General features: G+C 41.2%; 1 protein-coding gene across 1 annotated transcript in view; it reads right to left on the reverse strand.

Annotated features, from left to right (window-relative positions):
• The window catches only part of LOC110511176 (zinc finger protein ZFPM2-like), a 216,857-nt gene extending 215,112 nt beyond the window's left edge, over positions 1-1,745 (reverse strand). Inside the window, exon 1 of the mRNA XM_036971043.1 lies at positions 1,213-1,745. Coding sequence (XP_036826938.1) covers positions 1,213-1,252 — 40 coding nt within the window. The 5' untranslated portion in view covers positions 1,253-1,745. The remainder of the gene's footprint in view (positions 1-1,212) is intronic.
• Positions 1,746-22,310: the final 20,565 nt, after the last annotated feature.

Consider the following 22,310-nt stretch of genomic DNA (forward strand, 5'->3'; position numbering starts at 1 on the left):
TTTCACATCTAGTTTAAAATCACAGGAAAAAAAATCCATATAGATACAATTCTGTCTCGTGTCACATGATATTTCACTCAAAGCGTTGATATTTGAAGTGATTGAAATAACCCTTGAATTATCAGAGATCCAGAGGCACAATGCTTCGTTGAAATGGGGATGAAACTAACAACAAGTACATGTAGTACTATTAAAAACACTGTCCATTGTATTTTACATATATATTTTAGTTATTATATTACCATGAACACTTTTCAGTATTTTTCAATGTATTTAACCTGTCCAGTTAGAAATGTGTATAACCAATTATATATTTAGACAGTGACACAATCACTACCTACATTTTGTTTTATTTTTTATTTATTTCACCTTTATTTAACCAGGTAGAACAAGTTCTCATTCACAATTGTGACCTGGCCAAGATAAAGCAAAGCAGTTTGACACATACAACAACACAGAGTTACACATAAATCTGCAGAATGATTAGGGTTCATGCCATTAATGTAAAAGTTGTAATTTAGGTTTAATTTATCAATACAGTGTGTGTGTGTGTGTGTGTGTGTGTGTGTGTGTGTGTGTGTGTGTGTGTGTGTGTGTGTGTGTGTGTGTGTGTGTGTGTGTGTGTGTGTGTGTGTGTGTGTGTGTATGAAGGGGGACATTACCCATTTGGTGTAGGTTATTCAGTACATCTGACATTTTTCCTTCATTAGTATTACTACATGTTCGATTTATTGCTTAGGTTTAAGATGTAATACTTCCTTTGTTTAATTGGAAACAGAATTCCAAAAAGACAGTTTGCAAAGGATATGCACTATTTAGCTTATGGTGTGTAATGTCTGTAGATCATATCAGCACATTATAATAAATCACAAGAATAGATGTATCCTGATTTGCTTGACATAAATAATATGTCAAATATTATAAAGTAACCTATCGACTTTTTAGCAAACACCAAGCAAACTCCTGTATCTGTAAAAACATCATTTGAAAAGTCAGAAGATGGAACGCCTTTCTCAGCAATAGCCTATGACAGAATATGATTGATCAAAACCATAACTATTTTATCAATGAACGAAACTACATCAACAGTATCAATTAAGTCTGCGATTGCCAATTGACATCGGTGCCGAAGTGACTAGTCCCTCACTAACCTAATTTAACTTCTCCAACAAGCTTTGGTAGATAACAGGACAGCGAGGCTGTAAAACTTACGTTTAATTTGCCTGGGGTTGCTCTGCTTCCTTCGGGACATGCCTGCTCGGAGCTGGTCAGGAGATCCAGGTGTAGCACTGACTGATCGATAGGTTTTGGTTCATCCAAGCACCGGTAGGGTTTGTGATGGAAATTGAGAAAGAAAGGGTGACGAATTATGGACACTTTTTTTCACAGAGTATGTCGCTCTGTCTCTTTCTTTTCTCTTCCTCTGATCTGCTCTATTTCTCTCTAGCTCGCTCTCTCTCTTTCACTCACTCTTTCTCAATGGCGTTCTCCGAGATGAGGCTGCACTGAGTTGCGATCCGCACGGACTGACTGGGGAGGTGAAAGCGTTTCGCGCTTTTGTTTGAAGATAAGGTTTGTGCCTCCACGGGTACCGTAGACACCGCTTCTTAAACTTGACTTTTAGCGTGTGCTACCCGAATTGTGATATCATAATTGTTAATTACTAGTGGAATGTCACATTTTGTGTCGTTAGCCAAATAATACTCAAGACATTTTGAACCACCAATATTTGGCGCGGGGTTTGGATATGCGTTTCTGTCGGTGCATTCCAATTCCCACCATGTCAAACTTGAAAAATGTCTGTTTTAGTTTTTAGATAAAAAAAAGTTAGACACTACTATATTAGTATGACTTTTTCTTATTAGTATGAATCTTAATGATATTTTATTTATCCATTTATGAAACCCAACTGAACACAACTCAATGTTATAGGCCGAGAGAAAGCATTAGCCTACCACCTTGAGGACGTTTTTATCCCCCCCCCCCCCCCTCAAAAAAAAAAAATGTTATTGTCATCACTCTGACTTTAAGTAGCATTTCTTAAACATTCACAGAAACTAGAAATGTATTTCTTCAATTAGCCAGTTGAACTGTCAAGTAAGGCAAGCAAGTCGCCTGTGAAATGACCCAATCCTGGACTTTGAAATTGGGGTCTGAGACTAGGCTATAATTGAAAGGGTTAGCTAGTCAACTATGCTTCATCCTAAAGGGATACTTCAGGATTTTGGCAATGAAGCCCTTTATATACATCCCCAGAGTCAGATGAACTTATGGATACCATTCCTATGTCTCTGCGTGCAGTTTGAAGGAAGTTGCTAACTAGCATTAGCACAATGACTGTAAGTCTATGGTAACTGCTAGCATGCTTGAATATACCATAGACTTCCAGTCATTGCGCTAATGCTAGTTAGCATTGGCTTGCGAAACTACCTCAAACTTCCTGCATACTGGATGCAGAGACATACAAATGGTATCCATAAATTCATCTGACTCTGCGTAAGTAGATAAAGGGTTTCATTGCCAAAACCCAGAAGTATCCCTTTAAGGATGGAATGCATTTATCTGCTCTGTTTCAGTTGGCCCCTGCCACTGCCTTCACTTTCCAAATCACAGTGACCAACAGTGGCAACCAAACACAAATCAACATCCCTAATTATCATTACATTTGAAATCAACCAGAGCTTGAAATCCTAGCCCTATTGCACTGTCTATTTTTAGTGTAATTCTAGGTTGAATTCAGACAATAGCTGTTGATGACTTTGAAAATGCTATATAGGCCTAATTAACATCATTGATGATCGATAAAGTATGGTCAGATTTCATTTGCTCTCTTAAACCTACCGTTTGTAATGACTTCAATAGCAACAGTGAATCTACAGTATTTCATTTTTATGTGGAGATCTCAACAATTGTTCTCACAATAGCACATTGGCAATAGTCAGTGACAAATATCATAGGTAAGCAGGGCTGGGCTTGGTTAAAACTCTGGATGGATTCTCCAGTAGATGCCGCCAAGCCTAATTTTGTTTACGTTAGTGGATATTATGTTGAAAATCTGACATTGCTTTAAAGGTACAAAATCAACATATTTTATGTTCTATGCTGAAATGTGGTTACCATGATGACATAATCCTGTGGTTGAAATTTCACCCTCAAAACAACATTGAAGACTTTGTTGAAATCCAATGTATTTTCCACATAGATTCCACGTCACAATACGTTTCCAAATTACATTGAAACAATGTTGATTCAACCTGTTTGTGCCCAGTGGGATGTGACTTATAGTTCGAGAAAAAGATTCCTGTTAACATGTCCTGCTACAAGCAGATAACAAGTTATGGACGAAACAGAAATGTGACATACCTGTTTGATAGTAACCCTGAATGATGCATGTGTCATCTACAGTACCTTCTCATCTTTTTGGCGAACCACTTTGGAACATTCTAGTCTTTAAGGACATCTACAGTCATTTTTAAGACAGAACAGGTTAAATCAAAGTATTGTGAGATCGTTTACAGGAAGGTGTACCCATGGCGATAGGGGAACAAGAGACAGACTAAGTGCAAGGGCAGGGCAGCCACCTAAACTGAAGGCAAACAGTGAACCTGAGAAAAATGTCTTGTTCTCCAGCCAAATCTGTTGTAGGTAGATAAGTGATCATGTAATGAATTATTATCATAATGTTTTTGTTTTTCAATCACTTTTGCAAAATGTTCAGATGTAAGTGGTATATTTTCTAAACTCTAAGTACAAAACTCCAAACTGATAACACGTATAATGCCCCCTATCTTAGGTTCAGAACCTTTGATTATGCATTCATTGTGGTTTCACACATCTGTCCCCAATGAGTCATTCATGCAGAATAAACGTTTCCGTGAAATACCATGAGAACATTTAGTTTAGTCACCAATACATCAGATAATGATAGGCTCGGCATTGAGTCATTTTAACTACCATGAAATCCAATAGCAAAAAATACAAGATACACATTTTAAACCTGTTCTGTTGGAAGTGTTGAATAGAAAGAGTAGTAGATGGTAAATATCATTTTCCATACAGTATTTGACTATAACTTGACATGCATATTTTTTAAATGATTTGAATCCAATGGCAAGTCGTGAGCATGTTGAGAAATATGTTAGTCTTACATTGTCCTTCTAAAGTACATATGTTAGATAAATCATCAGAAATAGGGGTATTGTAAAGCAGTTGGCTACTGTAAAAATACAGAATGGTGTTGTTTTCCATTTCTGTCCCATGCAACATTGTACAAGATCACTTTCTTTTTTTTTTACGTGACTTGTCAACTGTTACGGTATTGCCTGTCTCTCTGCTTGAAATGATGCAGCTTACAGTGTAAATTCAGACAATGAGTGGAATACACTGTTATATAAAACCCAGGTATTTCAGCAGTGCATTGTACACTACACTATCATTTCAAATGGAAGCACATAGAGTGACTCTTTCCACTTTGACATTGTGAAGCACATTGGCTGATGGAGAATGATGATGAAGTATTTAAAGCCAAACCCATTTATGATTTACCTTCCAACATAAATTGATGTCAAATTGATAGAAATGTACACTGTTCAGATAAGTTAACTAGGGCACTACATAATTTTGGTACAGTAGTTATCAGTTTTCAGCAGTTTGATTAAGTGATAGTTAACTGTATTGGTAACAGAATACAAGAAAATCATATCAAAAGTAAAGTGAATATTGCATTTTGAAAAGCAGATACTTAGATTGAATATATATGCAAATTGAAAGAGTGATTTGGTGCAGTGAACAAGTGACTGTTAATGTGTTTGTTGTACTCAGTCAATTTAAAATGTGCTTAGAGTTTTGAAACATGAGCCATTTTGATGATCTGTTTACATTTTTGTGCTGTTATGTACAAAAACTGTATTATGAAGTCATTTTTAGATATTTACACTACCGTTCAAAAGTTTGGGGTCACTTAGAAATGTTCTAGTTTTTTAAAGAAAAGCAATTGTTTTGTCCATTAAAATAACATCAAATAGATCAGAAATGCAGTGTAGACATTGTCAATGTTGTAAATGACTATTGTAGCTGGAAACGGCTGATTTTCTCTGGAATATCTACATAGGCATACAGAGGCACATTATCAGCAACCATCACTACTGTGTTCCAATGGCACGTTGTGTTAGCTAATCCAAGTTTATCATTTTAAAAGGCTAATTGATCATTAGGAAACCCTTTTGCAATTATGGTATTACAGCTGAAAACTGTTGTTCAGATTAGAGAAGCAATAAAACTGGCCTTCTTTAGACTAGCTGAGTATCTGGAGCATCAGCATTTGTGGGTTTGATTACAGGCTCAGGATAACCAGAAACAAAGCACTTTCTTCTGAAACTCGTCAGTCTATTCTTGTTCTGAGAAGAGAAAGGCTATTCCATGCGAGAAATTGCCAAGAAACTGAAGATTTCATACAACGCTGTGTACTACTCCCTTCACAGAACAGCGCAAACTGGCTTTAGCCAGAATAGAAAGAGGAGTGGGAGGCCCCAATGCACAACTGAGCAAGAGGACAAGTACATTAGAGTGTCTAGTTTGAGAAACAGACGCCTCACAAGTCCTCAACTGGCAGCTTCATTAAATAGTACCCGTAAAACACCAGTCTTAACGTCAACAGTGAAGAGGCGACTCCGGGATGCTGGCCTTCTAGGCAGAAAAAAAAGTGCTTTTCTTTCAAAAACAAGGATATTTCTAAGTGACCCCAAACTTTTGAACGGTAGTGTGTAAACCATGACCACTGATCCTGACCTACAATGACAGATTTTTCACCGAGTTGGCTCAGGATTCAAACGAGAGACCTTTCAGTTACTGGCCCGACACTCTTAACCGCTAGGCTACCTGCCGCTATTATCACATGAAAAACATATGAGATAATGATATAAGATCATTTAAAATAAAAACATTGAATGGCAAAGCTGTAAAACATTATCCTAAATATAAACCATCAACTTCGTGAATACCATTGGTGTTTAATATGAGGGTTTCAGAATCAAATATCCCTTTTTTTATTTATTTTTTTACAAATGTACTACAATATGTATTTGTTGTCCATCTTTTGGGTGTCAAACTGGCGACAGTTGTGGAAAAAAATCTAGAGTTTAAAGAGTTGCATATGCCATTGTTGATTCAATGTTTTTCGTCATTAATTAGTCTATTTTCTGTTGAACCATATAGTCTATCTACTAGGAACTCATGGACAAGATGGACACAGATATAATAAATGAAGACTATATATGAATAATGAAAAAAATTATTCAAGCATAAATTACCAAAGTTACGATAGTTTGCCATATAGTTTCTCTTAATTACCAAACTTACTGAAGATTACAGTAACTTTGGTAAATTACCGGTAGCTTTGCAACCCTAGTTTTGAAACAACTGCCATGTTGATGATCTGTTTAGAGTTTTGTACTAAGCGTTGTGGAAATGTACCACATACTTCTGAAAATTGCACCAAAGCGAGCGATTGTTATGTACAACAAAACAGTATAAAGTTATCATTTTGTATGTCAGGGTAAATGCAGCATGCCAGCGTGTTATTGTCTCATTTGACTGAAAACAACTTCATTTTCACTGAATACAATCAATTACATTTCACTGAAGGGAACACATACTGTGAAGAAATGAGTCTGTCTTTATAAAAACACCACAAATAAATATCCATGCAGCAAAAGGGTTCCCAGTGTGAACCAACCAAGCACCAAAATCCATAGTGATTTGTGGTATAGCAGGTGCGAGCAACAGTATTGTGAGAGAAGGAGAGTCAAATTGCCAGCTGAAGAGGAATCTAACACAACTCCTAGATCCCCTGAGACTGAAGCTACAGTAGTGTTAGTGATGTCTGCTGCTCTGCTCTTCCTAAGCCCTGGTGACTTGTTTGAAGACGGAGGGTTGACTGACTGACAGCTACAAATCTGTGAGAGACAGGCAGAGGAAGCTTTTTCACTGTCTGGACCAGATGGTTGTGATAATTAACATGATAGTGTTTCCATCACTTGGGAAATCAATGACACAAGGTTGATCATATTAATAGGTGAAGGTATACAGTGTACAGACACAGTACAGTGCACTCATAATCTGATTACAGGGAGAGGGTTGATACGATCCAATGCTAAATAATTTGATTAGAACTGTCGAGTCACATTTGAGTATTGTCATTCACAATCACAGCACAGAAGGGTGTGTGTCAGGTGAGTTGGTTGCTTGCGTTCTTGTTTTATCTGTGTTTGTATGGCTCAGTACTATGCCTGAAAAGGAAAATACAGTATGACATATCTTCTAGTGGCGGCTGCTGCGGGAGTTAGGGATTGGCCAGAGAAGGTGAGGTATGCTTGGGAGTGTGTGCGTAGATGGGTACGTGTGTGCGTAGATGGGTATGTGTGTGTGTGTGTGTGTGTGTGTGTGTGTGTGTGTGTGTGTGTGTGTGTGTGTGTGTGTGTGTGTGTGTGTGTGTGTGTGTGTGTAGGTAATGGAGACAGCTGGAGGGTTTCAGTGCCAACCACGCCTGTCCTTCTGGCCTCAAATAAGAACGCAAGGACTATTTTGGTGAAAATATTTGGTACGTGTAACAGTATCATTTTAAACCGTCCCCTCGCCCATACCCGGGCGCGAACTAGGGACCTTCTGCACACATCAACAGTCACCCTCGAAGCATCGTTACCCATCGCTCCACAAAAGCCGCGGCCCTTGCAGAGCAAGGGGAACTACTACTTCAAGGTCTCAGAGCAAGTGACGTCACTGATTGAAACGCTATTTAGCGCCCACGCTAACTAAGCTAGCCGTTTCACATCTGTTACATACGGTACCAATGTTCAGGAGGGTGTAGATGTTTTAAATTAATGTTTTTTCACTAATCCAAATGCCCTCTGAAATAAGAGCTTATCTACTTGGCCAGTTGTGGTACCAACATTTTCTTCATCTTGTCATAGGGCATATATCTTGGACACTGCATTCTGCTCTCAACAACAAGCACTGTTGTCATGTAAAACGACACAATGAGGTATATACCCTATCAATATGTCAATTTCTGCAAAAGTCCATTTTCAACCGAAGGTAGGGTAGGTGATGGTGGTGGTTGTTGTGCCGGTTGAGTGCTCCCCCCAGCCAGCAGTCCCAGCAGCAGTGTGCAAACAGATGTCTGAGAGTGTGCCCACTCCACTGTCCCCACTGCCAACAGCACCTCGGGCCCTGGAGAAGTACACAACACAGCAGCCAGATCTGTCTCTCTCTCCCCAGAGATGCACCACTTCTTCCTTCCTCTGCTCTGCACCCACATCCAGATACTGTCTGTTTACTAGGGAAGACACTCAATGACGGGGTCTTGTGGTTATCATTGGGTTTGTGACAACAAAACACAACAACAGCATAAAAAATATGGACGAGAAAAATCTAAATGCCACACATTTTAAGATTAGGCTAAAATGGGGTTTAGGGAAGTGCTGAAAGAAAAGAGAGGGGGGCAGATGAACACACTATGCCTCTCCCATCGGGAGTGATGTGTAAACCTGCAAATAAATCCTTGTTGTTGTTAGAAAGGAGGAAGAGCGCAACATGGGACACTGTTGTCCCTTAGCATATTCTTATTGGTAATCTGGATGTCTTTTTAAATGGTCAAAGGTTGGAGATTGTGACATCATTTGGGATTTACATGACTTACATTCTTTTTAAGACTTTAATGTTTAAATGTAGAAATAATCATTAATGTCTCTTGTAGACCTAATGTATCTTTGCTTTGCAATAGTGATATTTTGGAGTAAAGAGAAGGTAATGTCATATATTGTGTGGGGGAAATTGCAGGATGTAAAATACATCATCAAAAGGGTTGAAATAACTAGTGCCTATGATCTCCTGTCATTAGTACCTTGTGACAGACTGGAAATGTTAATCGTAGTTGCTAGCTAAACTGTGATTTAGTCCTAGGCTATGAGATTATCCTGATTTTACCCTCTGGTACAATTCAACATGAGTTTACCTTGGTCAGTGTTATCACAATTACAGTGATTTCCCCCTTTTCATTTACAGTGCCTTCAGAAAGTATTCACACCCCTTGACTTTTTCCACATTTTGTTGTGTTACAGCCTGCAATTAAATTGGATTAAATAGAGATTTTTTTTTGTCACCGGCCTACACACGATATCCCTTAATGTCAAACTGGAATTATGTTTTTGGACATTTTTACCAATTAATTAAAAATGAAAAGCTGAAATGTCTCAAGTCAATAAGCATTCAACCCCTTTGTTACGGCAAGCCTAGCGGTTTCCTTCCTCTCCGGCGTCCTTCCTAACTCAGTTGCCGGAGAGGAAGGAAACCGCTCAGGGATTTCACCACGAGGCTAAGTGTGACTTTAAAACAGTTACAGAGTGTAATGGTGGTGATAGGAGAAAACTGAGGATGGATCAACATCATTGTAGTTACTCCACAATACTAACCTAAATTAAAGAGTGAAAAGAAGGAAGCCTGTACAGAATACAAATATTCCAAAACATGCATCCTGTTTGCAACTAGGCACTAAAGTAATATTGCAAAAAAATGTGGCAACCAATTCACTTTTTGTCCTGAAAGTGTTATGTTTGGGACAAATTCAAGTACCACTGTCTATATATTCAAGCATAGTGGTACAGTAGCTGTATCATGTTATGGTTATGTTTGTAATCGATAAGGACTGGGGAGTTTTTCAGGACAAATATATTTATGGAATGGAGCTAAGCACAGGCACAATCCTAGAGGAAAACCTGATTCGGTCTGCTTTCCACCAGACACTGGGAGATGAATTCACCTTTCAGCAGCACAATAGCCTAAAACACAAGGTCAAATATACACTGGAGTTGCTTACCAAGGAAACCGTGAATGTTTTTCCAGTTTTGACTTAATCTACTTGAAAATCTATGGCAATACCTTAAAACGGCTGTCTAGCAATGATCAACTACCAACTTGACAGAGCTTGAAGAATTTTAAAAAGTATAATGTGCAAATATTGTTCAATCCAGGTGTGCAAAGCTCTTAGAGACTTTCCCATAAAGACTCACAGCTGTAGTCACTGCCAAATGTGATTATATAATGTACAGTATTGACTCAGGGGTGTGAATAGTTATGTAAATTAGATATTTATATATTTCACTTTCAATATATTTGCAAGAATTTCTAAAAACATGTTTTCACTTTTTCATGATGGGGCATTGTGTGTAGATGGTGATACTATTTATTTATTAAATACATTTTGAGTTCAGGCTGTAACACAACAACAATGTGGAGTAAGTCAAGGTGTATGAATACTTTCTGAAGGCACTTTATTTCTTAACATATTTCTTAAGTACAAAAAGTATATACTTGCCCACTGCCTGTTTCCTTTAAAGGGGTAGGGTACATGTTTTATTAATCAAAGTGTCATGCTGTTGTCTTGAAATAGTTTTGATGGCTTTACTTTGGAAGAGGTAACCATTTGGATTAAACCTCATTCCACAACTTAAAGAGTCACATTATAAAACCCTTAAATGTATCCATGTTGGACACACCACTATTCAGTAGCTCATGTACACAACATTCAGAGGTTTGTTTCAGCAGTGTGTCTTCGTAGGAATCCTATATGATCAGCATCATAGGGAAATACCATGCCAGGCTGCAATAGGCAAAACTATTGGCATAACATTTGGATGCTAAATGCATAGCTAATGTAGTGTCCCTACTCTCTATAATGTGGTGTCCCTACTCTCTATAATGTGGTGTCCCTACTCTCTATAATGTGGTGTCCCTACTCTCTATGATGTAGCGTCCCTACTCTCTATAATGTGGTGTCCCTACTCTCTATAATGTGGTGTCCCTACTCTCTATGATGTAGTGTCCCTACTCTCTATAATGTGGTATCCCTACTCTCCCTACTCTCTATTGTCACACCCTGGTCAAAGTATTTTGTGTTTATCTTTATTTATTTGGTCAGGCCAGGGTGTGGCATGGGTTTTTGTATGTGGTGTGTTTGTATGGGGATTGTAGCTAGTGGGGTGTTCTAGCTAAGTCTATGGCTGTCTGAAGTGGTTCTCAATCAGAGGCAGGTGTTTATCGTTGTCTCTGATTGGGAACCATATTTAGGCAGCCATATTCTTTGAGTTTGTCGTGGGTGATTGTCCTTAGTGTCCTGATGTCATTGGTCTTTGTTAGGTTACACAAGTATAGGCTGTTTCGGTTTTCGTTAAGTTTATTGTTTTGGTAGTGTTTGTGTTTAGTGTGTTCCTTCATTAAACATGGATTGCAATAGACACGCCGCATTTTGGTCCGACTCTCCTTCTCATATAGAAAACCGTTACAGAATCACCCACCACAAAGGGACCAAGCAGCGTGTCAACAGGCAGGAACAGCCCAAAGTGGAGTACAGTATGGACTATACTTCTTGGGAGGAGATAGACAGGTGGGCGGTCGACCCAGGGAGAGTGCCGGAGCCCGCCTGGGATTCGATGGAGCAGTGGGCGGAAGGATATAGGAGAATGGAGTTTGCGAAGCAAGCAAGGCGGCGCGGACGGAGGCCCCATAGTCAGCCCCAAAAATTTCTTGGGGGGGGGCTCAGGGAGAGTGTGGCAGAGTCAGGAGCCAGACCTGAGCCAACTCTCCCTGTTTATCGTGAGGAGCCAAGGAGGAGACCAGAACCAGAGCCGGTGTTGGAGGTGAGCGAAACAGAGACTGTGAAGGAGTTAATGGGGAAATTGGAGGAGAGAGAAATGAGGGAGTTGCTGTGTTGGTGTTTTAAACATGGAATTCGCCCGACGGAGCGTGTCGGGGATTTGATGGCACCTGGGTCAGCGCTCCATACTCGTCCTGAGGTGCGTGTTAGTCGGCTGGTGAAGATGGTGCCAGTCTCACGTACCAGGCCTCCTGTGCACCTCCCTAGCCTTGCACGTCCTGTGCCCGCACCGCTCTCAAGATCTCCAGTACGCCTTCACGGTCTAACCCATCCTGTGCCACCTCCACACCCCAGCCCTCCGGTAGCAGCTCCCCGCACCAGGCTTCCTGTGCGTGTCCTCGGCCCAGTACCACCAGTGCCAGCACCACGCATCAGGCCTACAGTGCGCCTCGCCTGTCCAGCGCTGTCGGAGCCCTCCTCCTCTCCAGCGCTGTCGGAGTCTCCCGCCTGTTTAGCGCTGTTAGAGCCTTCCTTCTCTACAGCGCTGCCGGAGTCTCCCGCCTGTTCAGAACTGCCAGTTTGCAAAGAGCTGCCAGTTTGCAAAGAGCTGCCAGTTTGCAAAGAGCTGCCAGTTTGCAAAGAGCTGCCAGTTAGCATAGAGCTGCCAGTTAGCATAGAGCTGCCAGTTAGCATAGAGCTGCCAGTTAGCATAGAGCTGCCAGTTAGCATAGAGCTGCCAGTTAGCATGGAGCCGCCAGAGCTGCCAGTTAGCATGGAGCAGCCAGGGCCGCCAGTTAGCATGGAGCAGCCAGGGCCGCCAGTCAGCATGGAGCAGCCAGGGCCGCCAGTCAGCATGGAGCAGCCAGGGCCGCCAGTCAGCATGGAGCAGCCAGTCAGCATGGAGCAGCCAGTCAGCATGGAGCAGCCAGAGCAGCCAGTCAGCATGGAGCAGCCAGAGCTGCCAGTCAGCATGGAGCAGCCAGTCAGCATGGAGCAGCCAGAGCTGCCAGTCAGCATGGAGCAGCCAGTCAGCATGGAGCAGCCAGAGCTGCCAGTCAGCATGGAGCAGCCAGTTAGCATGGAGCAGCCAGAGCTGCCAGTCATCATGGAGCAGCCAGTCAGCATGGAGCAGCCAGAGCTGCCAGTCGACCAGACTCTTCCAGATCTGCCAGTCGACCAGACTCTCCCAGATCTGCCAGTCGACCAGACTCTCCCAGATCTGCCAGTCGACCAGACTCTTCCAGATCTGCCAGTCGACCAGACTCTTCCAGATCTGCCAGTCGACCAGACTCTTCCAGATCTGCCAGTCGACCAGACTCTTCCAGATCTGCCAGTCGACCAGACTCTTCCAGATCTGCCAGTCGACCAGACTCTTCCAGATCTGCCAGTCGACCAGGATCTGCCAGTCAGCCAGGATCTGCCAGTCAGCCAGGATCTGCCGAAACCGCCAGCCAGCCAGGATATGGTAGATTCGTCAACCTGCCTGAGCTTCCTCTCACTCCTGAGCTTCCTCTCACTCCTGAGCTTCCTCTCACTCCTGAGCTTCCCCTCAGTCCCGAGCTGCCTCAGTCCCGAGCTGCCCCTCAGTCCCGATCTGCTCCTCAGTCCAGTGGGGTTCTGGGTGAGGACTACTAGGCCATGGTCGGCGGCGAGGGTGGACTATCCAGGGACGCGAGGAGAAGGGACTAAGACATTGATTGAGTGGGGTCCACGTCCCGCGCCGGAGCCGCCACCATGGACAGACGCCCACCCGGACCCTCCCTATTGTTTTGAGGTGCGTTCGGGAGTCCGCACCTTAGGGGGGGGGTTCTGTCACACCCTGGTCAAAGTATTTTGTGTTTATCTTTATTTATTTGGTCAGGCCAGGGTGTGGCATGGGTTTTTGTATGTGGTGTGTTTGTATGGGGATTGTAGCTAGTGGGGTGTTCTAGCTAAGTCTATGGCTGTCTGAAGTGGTTCTCAATCAGAGGCAGGTGTTTATCGTTGTCTCTGATTGGGAACCATATTTAGGCAGCCATATTCTTTGAGTTTGTCGTGGGTGATTGTCCTTAGTGTCCTGATGTCATTGGTCTTTGTTAGGTTACACAAGTATAGGCTGTTTCGGTTTTCGTTAAGTTTATTGTTTTGGTAGTGTTTGTGTTTAGTGTGTTCCTTCATTAAACATGGATTGCAATAGACACGCCGCATTTTGGTCCGACTCTCCTTCTCATATAGAAAACCGTTACATCTATTCTATTCTGTAATTCCCCAGAATTACAGCTGTATTCAATTGGGGCAACATCTTAACTGGAACTACTGCCAAGAAAATATACTGAATATTGAGTGATTAATCTATGAGTATTACATTACAAAGTCAATGCTAAAGTTGGTTTTAGTCTATATTTTCAATAAGTACTGTAACTCCTACACATATTCAATTATAAAATGTATTTATGTGCTTAATTTAGTTTTTGAAATCTGTGCAATGGCAATAACAGAGCTGCTTGTAAAAAGCAGTATGATACCGCTGTCAGTTGGTTGATTTTATAACAGTGTGTGTGCTAGTTTATTACATATGCAGAGGCACCAGTGCACAGCAAAATGGGAAAATGCATCAATATATTCAGGGAAAGGCAGAGCGTAGACAGCTCAGAAAAGAAATCTACATCTGCCAGGCTCCATGCAAAATAGCCGAGCCATCCTTAATGGTGAAACCATCGATGAAAACAGATAAAAATATTAAATATTCAGACATTCCTTTCAGCCAGTATCAAAAGCGTCCAGATGTGTGGAAGCTGAAGTTGTTATCATCCAACCAAACGACAGGCATTGAAAGAAATTCCTCTGAATTTTCAACCATTTAAAAGTATTTTATAGGATGCAAATGAATGGTAATTTTTGACTATGGAGAAAAAAACAAGCCAATAAACCCTATCATTTTAGGACTAAAACTCCACAAACAGGAGACACTTTCAATTTGTTTTGCCTGTCTTCATGCGTTAGATGCCTCCGATTGCCGCGAAATTAATCCATTTAACAATCTGTGGCTTAAATTTGAAGGATTTCCAGTTTTTTTTATTGTTGAATATCAATAAGTTCCAATTGAAGAGAGGATTCTTTTGCAATTCAGGCATGTGCAGGCGATAACGGCAGAGTTGGCATGAAGAGAGGCAAAGATGGATTAATTATGCAGAGAACATGGAAATTCTGCTTATCATCGCTTAGCAAAGGAGCCCAGCTCACATAATCAGAATACCAGGATGAAAAAAAATAACAATGCAATGGCACCTTCCAGCCCATCATCTTACAAGTTAGATTTTTCCTGTAATTAAAAAGTAACATATGCAGACTATGAGTGGGTGTATATTAAATCATTGCATTGGGATATAAGGCTGGAGCTAAATAAAATACTAAATAAAGAAGGAAAAAAAGTATAAAAATCTGGTTTCACTGGGGTTTACAGTAGTTCCCCAGGGTTGGATTCAACTACTTAGCAGCCAAAAAAACTTAAATGATCTCTTCACAGCAAACAAAGACAAGGCTCAGGAGAGAATACAGAAACTACATTTACTTGTAGTATAAACCGTTTTTTGCAATATGCTTGTGCACATTTAACAAATTAGAGTAGTATTGTCCATGGGCAGCCTTAGTATAGCCCCTGGGAGAATATATGATACTGCCAGATATACAGTACAGCATTTTGTTTCCTCACTGAATTTAGCTTCAAATGTAACCATCAGAAAGACTAAAGGATATTTGAGTATATAGTACAGTCGTTGCATTTGAACTGCCAGTTTTGTGAACCTTGCAACAGCTACCATTGCTTTGTTAATTCCCATTTTGCCTCCTTATGACATGTATGAAAAGTATATTCTGGAATAGTAATTTGCTTCAAAGGCCTCTTGAAGGGGGAAGATGTTGTTTTCCAGTTACTTTTTCCATGGTCCAAGTTATAACAAGAAATGACTAAATTAAATCAACTCAAACAGTAAAGTAAGTTATTTTGGGGACATTGTCTATGAGCCACTGTGCACAATGCATCACAGGTACATTTCTTACGCAGAATGGCACACACACAGAGCCCTATAACCCTATCATAGAGCCCTACAGCTGTAGCCTTCAACAGTTCAATAGGCCCTTTCCAATCCATCAGATCAACTGTGCAGTACATTTTTATTAGTAAGTAATGCATAGAAAACATCTAGAAACTAAATCCAATCATCATCAACAGTCTTCTTCTTAACAGAAATCACAATATTCTACACAACACAGAGATCACTTCCCTACATGCAACCGTACTGTCCACATTCATAACAACATACCCCTCACTGCTTTCAATGATCAAAGAAACAATACGACGAACAACGATAAGCCAGCGGTTAACCTACTGTAAAATAACCTTACATTAGCACAAACACATAGATGTCAAAGAACAGCTAAATAAACAGGGAGGTCGTCATTCCTGGCTCATCTCAACCTAACGCCTGCCTGAGTTTCTACAGTCACACACAGAAGAAGCAGCCTACAACCTTTGAAGAATGGTAGATGATGTGTTATATTGTACTTTATTTCACCTCCCTGACCTGACCTTGATACTTCCTGTTGACCCTATGGCTGTTAATCCTCCCCTTTCTCCTGCAACATCTCAGATCTGCTTTCTCTCACCTGAAAAGCTTGCAGGTCCACTTGCAGATTCCAGCAGCAGCTTTTCAGAGACTGCACCTGTTGCTTGGCCTTGGTCTTGATTTCGTTTTTTGATCAGGAGGCCCCTTTTCTTTGACAAAGAAGAAAAAGAAGAAGAGGACGAAGAAGAGGGAGAGAGAGAGAGGCGAGAAGAAAAGATCCTTATCGAAATGCTCTCCACCGGACAATGAATTTTCTCCAACCATTTAAATGTATCTTGCAGAATGCTTGAGTGATTCATTACAGCAGATTCTGAAGTGTGACAAAGGGCCTCAGAAATGAGTGATGGTATCTTCTTCCTGATGTCATTTCCCTGATCCTCCTTATCCCCTGGCCTGTGTACCTCTATTAATTAGAAAGCAGGGATTTCCACTCATCAACTGATGGGTTTCATGCTCTGCTCTGTCACAAATCTCCTGCCCGCACTATCTCCCTTACAAACCCATGGTCGCCTCAGCTCAGCCCCTGGAATGTATTTAGGTGGAGCTTCCATACTAGCTGCTGCAAGACGGTGGGTGGGGGTAGCTTTGGCGATTCATAAATATTTATAAACCGATTAAGAAAGAATAATAATAGTTATAAGACAGTGGTTGGTTAACCTTGAACAATGCCGAAGGATCAGGTCCTCAGGAGGGGAAAGTTTTTAAATGCATCAGCTACCTCTCTACCACATTTGGCTGTTCATCGTATATGCACCTGTTATATAAACGTTCTCCTCTCATTATGGAAGCGGTGAGAGAGAGAAACATGTTATTATGGACAGATATTTACTCATGTTAAAACATGCAGCAGAGAGGAGCCACGCTTGGTTCCTTTGTTAGCTAGGTTGTTTTATTTTATAATGTAGTCTTATACTGTAAACATCTTGTAGCATTACCTTTTATGTGAGATATTGTTGACTAGCCAAACACATTTGCACATCAGGCTTTAAATACAAGGAAAATCGTAATTTGAAAGGAAAGGACAGTGTGCCGAGTTCTCAACATGTCTGGGTATGGGTTTTGGGAGTTCTCCAAAAAACGTCTGTTTTAAAAGTGTCATTATTTATTAAAGCCACATCACTAAAACGACCAATTTCACTTGTTGTCTTTATGACTGGGAGTGTGCTGTAGGGCCAAGACCTGCAATTAGCAGTTTTATGTGGGCGGCCATTCTAGACAACATCAAGCCTTGTTAGTGCCATGACTGTACTAAGAGTGGAGACGGGAACCACTAGCCTAATTATGCCACCCTGATTCACTAAATATGAAGACATTAACGTTGATTAGTCTTTCTAATTAAGTTATGCTTTTTGATACCATTTATGGTTTTGCTTACGGCATTTATGGACGTATATTGGGTTTTCTCTCTACTTCTTTTTACACGTGTTCAAAATGCTAAGTGTTTTCCTACACATCTACACCAACAACATGTCTTTTGTGACAATCTTGAAAATAAGTTTCATTTTCAATGGAAGTGATTTAGTAAATAATCATGGATAACTGTGAGAGATTTTGTCTTGACATACATAAGTAGCTACTACTGTACATGTACAGTGCCTTCAGAAAGTATTAACACCCTTTGACTTTCTCCACATTTTGTTGCAGAGGTGCGACTTGACCTTGAGCCTTATGACTCGACCTGACTTGATACCCTCCCAAAGCCCAAATATTAAAAATGATGCTGTTTAAAAAAGTGCAGCGCATCAACTCTTCATTTAACAGATTACAGTTAGAATCGGACAGCAGCCAATCAAATTGTGCCAGGTGAGAAAAAGTTGTGCGTGGCAGTGCAGAGGAACGTCAGCAAGTGAATTCACAACAATTTCCAACTTTGTTCGATATTTGAAGTAGCACAAGAAACGGTAAGTCGTGGCTAATATAGCCAACAGCTATATATTTATTACTTTGCTGGTGTATCATGTAGGCTAACGTAACGTTAAATCAATGAGCCTCCACACAGTCAGTCAGAGCGGGAACGTGATCATTGCACCCAAGATGGAGCTACAACTGGCTAGGCAGTTAGTAGCCTAAATCCTGCCTGATGTTACTGTTGTTCCTAAAACCATTGACATACGTTAGCCTACTGTAACCACACAGAGAGAGTGTGTGTGTGTGTGTGTTAAGGTTGGGCGAGTGTGTACAAGCCTACATCGCCCGATTGCGCCCCATAGCGATCATCGATAGTCGATCACCATCGGGGGGGTGGGGGTTCTCATGGCTGCCCATGAAATTCCATGGAAATACAACGTTTATTTGAAAGTAATAAATATATAGATATTTTTAAAAGCATTCATGATTTGCGTAAATTTAGTATACTAACTAATACTCTTGTTAAATATATGAAATGGTATTACATTTGATGAAGAGCACACTTGTTTAGGACTAAGACTTGAGACTTACTTGTGACTTGTAAAACAATGACTTGGGCCCACCTCTGTTTTGTTGTGTTACAGCCTGAATTTATTGGCCTACACACAATAACCCATAATGTCAAAGTGGAATTATGTTTTTAGAAATGTGTACAAATTATTTACAAATGAAAAGCTTGAGTCTGTCACACCCTGATCTGTTTCACCTGTCTTTGTGCTTGTCATCACACTTCCAGGTGGTGCCCATCTTCCCAATGATCCCCTGTATATTTATACCTGTCTTCTCTGTTTGTTGCCATTTTGTTTTGTCTGTGAAACCTACCAGTGTTTGTTCCCCTGCTCCTGTCTGTTCTTGCTCCTGTTTTCTAGTCCTTCCCGGCTTTGACCGTTCTGCCTGTCCTGATCCTGAGCCTGCCTGCCATTCTATACCTTGCCCCACCTCACTGGATTACTGACCGCTGCCTGCCCTGACCCTGAGCCTGCCTGCCCTGACCCTGAGACTGCCTGCCCTGACCCTGAGCCTGCATATCCTGACCCTGAGACTGCCTGCCCTGACCCTGAGCCTGCCTGCCGTTCTGGACCTTTTGCATCCTCTCTGGATTACAGACCTCTGCCTGACTTTGATCTGTCGTTTGCCTGCCCCTCTATTAGAAGTACACTTTTGTTTCTTCGACACTGTCTGCATCTGGGTCGTACCTGAAACCTGATAGAGTCAATAAGTATTCAACCACTTTGTTATGTCAAGCCTAAATAAGTTCAGGAATAAAAACGTGCTAAACAAGTCACATAATAAGTTACATGGATTCACTCTGTGTGCAATAATAGTGTTTAACATGAGTTTTGAAAGACTACCTCATCTCTGTACCCCACATATACAACTATCTGTAAGGCGCCTCAGTTGAGCAGTGCATTTCAAACACAGATTTAAGCACAGAGACCAGAGATGTTTTCCAATGCCTCGCAAAGAAGGGTACCTATTGTTAGATGGGTACAAATAAAATAAAAAGCAGACAATGAATATCCCGTTGAGCATGGTGAAGTTATTAATTATACTTTGGATGGTGTATCAATACACCCAATCACTACAAAGATACATGCGTCCTTCCCAACTCAGTTGCCGGAGAGGAAGGAACCCGCTCAGGGATTTCACCATGAGTTACAGAGTTCAATGGATGTGATAGGAGAAAACTGAGGATGGATCAACAACATTGTAGTTACTCCACAATACTAACCTAATTGACAGAGTGAAAATAAGAAAGCCTGTACAGAAAAAAATATATTGCAAAACATGCATCATGTTTGCAACAAGGCACTAAAGTACTACTGCAAAATAATGTATCAAAGCAATTTACTTTTTGTTCTGTGTACAACATGTTATGTTTGGGGCAAATCCAATACAACACATCACTGAATACCAATATTCATATTTTCAAGCATTGTGGTGGCTGCATCATGGTATGGGTGTACTTGTAATTGTTAAGGACTGGGGAGTTTTTCAGGATAAAAAAGAAACTAAATTAATCTAAGCACAGGCAAAAACCAGGAGAACCTGGTTCAGTCTGCTTTCCACCAGACACCTTGAGATGAATTCTCCTTTCATCAGGACAATAACCTGAAACATAAGGCCTAATCTACACTGGAGTTGCTTACCAAAAAGACAGGGAATGTTCCTGAGGGGCTGTGTTGCCGTTTTAACTTTAATCTACTTGGAAATCTATGGCAAGACCTGAAAATGGTTGTCTTGCAATGATCAACAACCAATTTAACAGAGCTTGAATTATTTTTTTAAAGAATAATGGTTAAATGTTGCACAATCCAGGTGTGGAAAGCTCTTACAGATTTAGCCAGAAATCGATGGGTGTCACTGCCAAAGGTGCTTCTACAAAGTATTGACTTAGGGGTGTGAATAGTTACGTAAATGAGAGATTTCTGTATTTCATTTTCAATAAATGTGCAACATTTTTTGAAAACATGTTTTCACTTTGTCATTATGGGGTATTGTGTGTAGATGGGTAAGACATTTTCATTTAATCCATTTTGAATTCAGGCTGTAACACAACAACATGTGGAATTAGTCAAGAAGTATGAATACTTTCTGAAGGCACTGTACATCCCCTCCACTGTCCTTGAACAACTACATGAAATTCTTGGAGTACTTCAAATACCTCAGCATGTGAAACAGTATTGTATTACCCTGAAACAAAACGAACAGTAAGTTGAGTTGTTCATGTATTCAATTTAAACAGGAATGAAACCACAGGACCCACTTAACCCAAGATGCTGTTTCTAATAACAGCCAGATCTGATATCTCATCCCCTCCTTTGCAAATGCACACAAGGACATGACTGGGCAGAAAAAGGCCTCCTCATCTGAAAGATTAGGTTTGGCAACTCAATCCCTTCTCTCCTCTCTCCACTCCCCGGCCGGCATGGTTGTCAGATCGGTTGGACTGAATTATATTGAGATCCTCTCAGAGATGACAGATGAAATCTGTCTCTTTGGGCTTGACGTTGAACTGCAGGTGATACATGATACGCGATAAAGCAGGCGGGGGCCCACGGAGCCTTTGGGCCTGGCCTCTACAGCGGTGATGTCACGGGCGCAGGTGGCTTCCCTCCACCACATCCCTCCCTGCTCCTGCTACTTGTATAGAAACATGGCAGGCTGTGTGAGAGAGGCTCACAGAGAGACAACTGTTATCTCTCCTCATCTGTGTGGTCTCGGGCATGATGATCTTGGACTCCAGCCATCTCAACCTTCATGCCCTTTAAAGAAAAAAAAGGAGGGGAGAGAGAAAGAGAGAGAATGAGAGAGGGAGAGAGAGAAAGAGGGAGAGAGAAAGCGAGAGAATGAGAGAGGGAGAGAGAGAAAGAGGGAGAGAGAAAGAGAGAGAATGAGAGAGGGAGAGAGAGAAAGAGGGAGAGAGAAAGAGAGAGAGGGAGAGAAAGAGAGGGAGAGAGAGAAAGAGGGAGATAGAAATAGAGAGAGGGAGAGAAAGAGAGAGAGACAGAGAGAGAGAGAGAGAGAGAGAAAGAGAGGGCGAGAGAGAGAGAATATGAGCTGTCTGTCTATATCCCTGCTTTAAAGTTTTATGCAAGCATCTGTTTTGTCATGGCTGAGCAGTCCTTATGCTTTTTGTTTTTAAACAAAAGAAGTACCACAGCTTTGTCAAGCACAGAAAGCTCAACTAAAATGACTATTTCGATAACTATATGAGGAACAAACATGGAGACAGAAGAAATCCCTGTTACATATCTTTACTATGGTATACCTATTCAGTCACGAGTTCCAGAAACAGGGTTCGCTAGATAGGACCATCTTCACATAGCTGACATTGAGTGGCGCATGAGGGACATATCACTCTGAAACAAGAGAGAGAGTATATGTTGGTTGTCAATAATTATGGAATAGCCTTGCTATTGTAACCATGCAACCATGTGCCGTTTCAGACTGGGCTGTGCTTCAGAGATAGAGGCTGTCTGCAGTGTCTTGTGATATTTCAGCACAGTGCTCTTCTTTCATGTTATAAACAACAGCATTCAATACATCAAATCACAGGTAGCCTAATGTGTGCTTGGAAATGCTACCTTTAATGTGCCACTCTTCTGCCTCTAATGGAGTGGTAGTCTAAATTGATGCAATTCAATGAA

The sequence above is a fragment of the Oncorhynchus mykiss genome, chromosome 3 (assembly GCF_013265735.2).
Source record: "Oncorhynchus mykiss isolate Arlee chromosome 3, USDA_OmykA_1.1, whole genome shotgun sequence".
Lineage (NCBI taxonomy): Eukaryota > Metazoa > Chordata > Actinopteri > Salmoniformes > Salmonidae > Oncorhynchus > Oncorhynchus mykiss.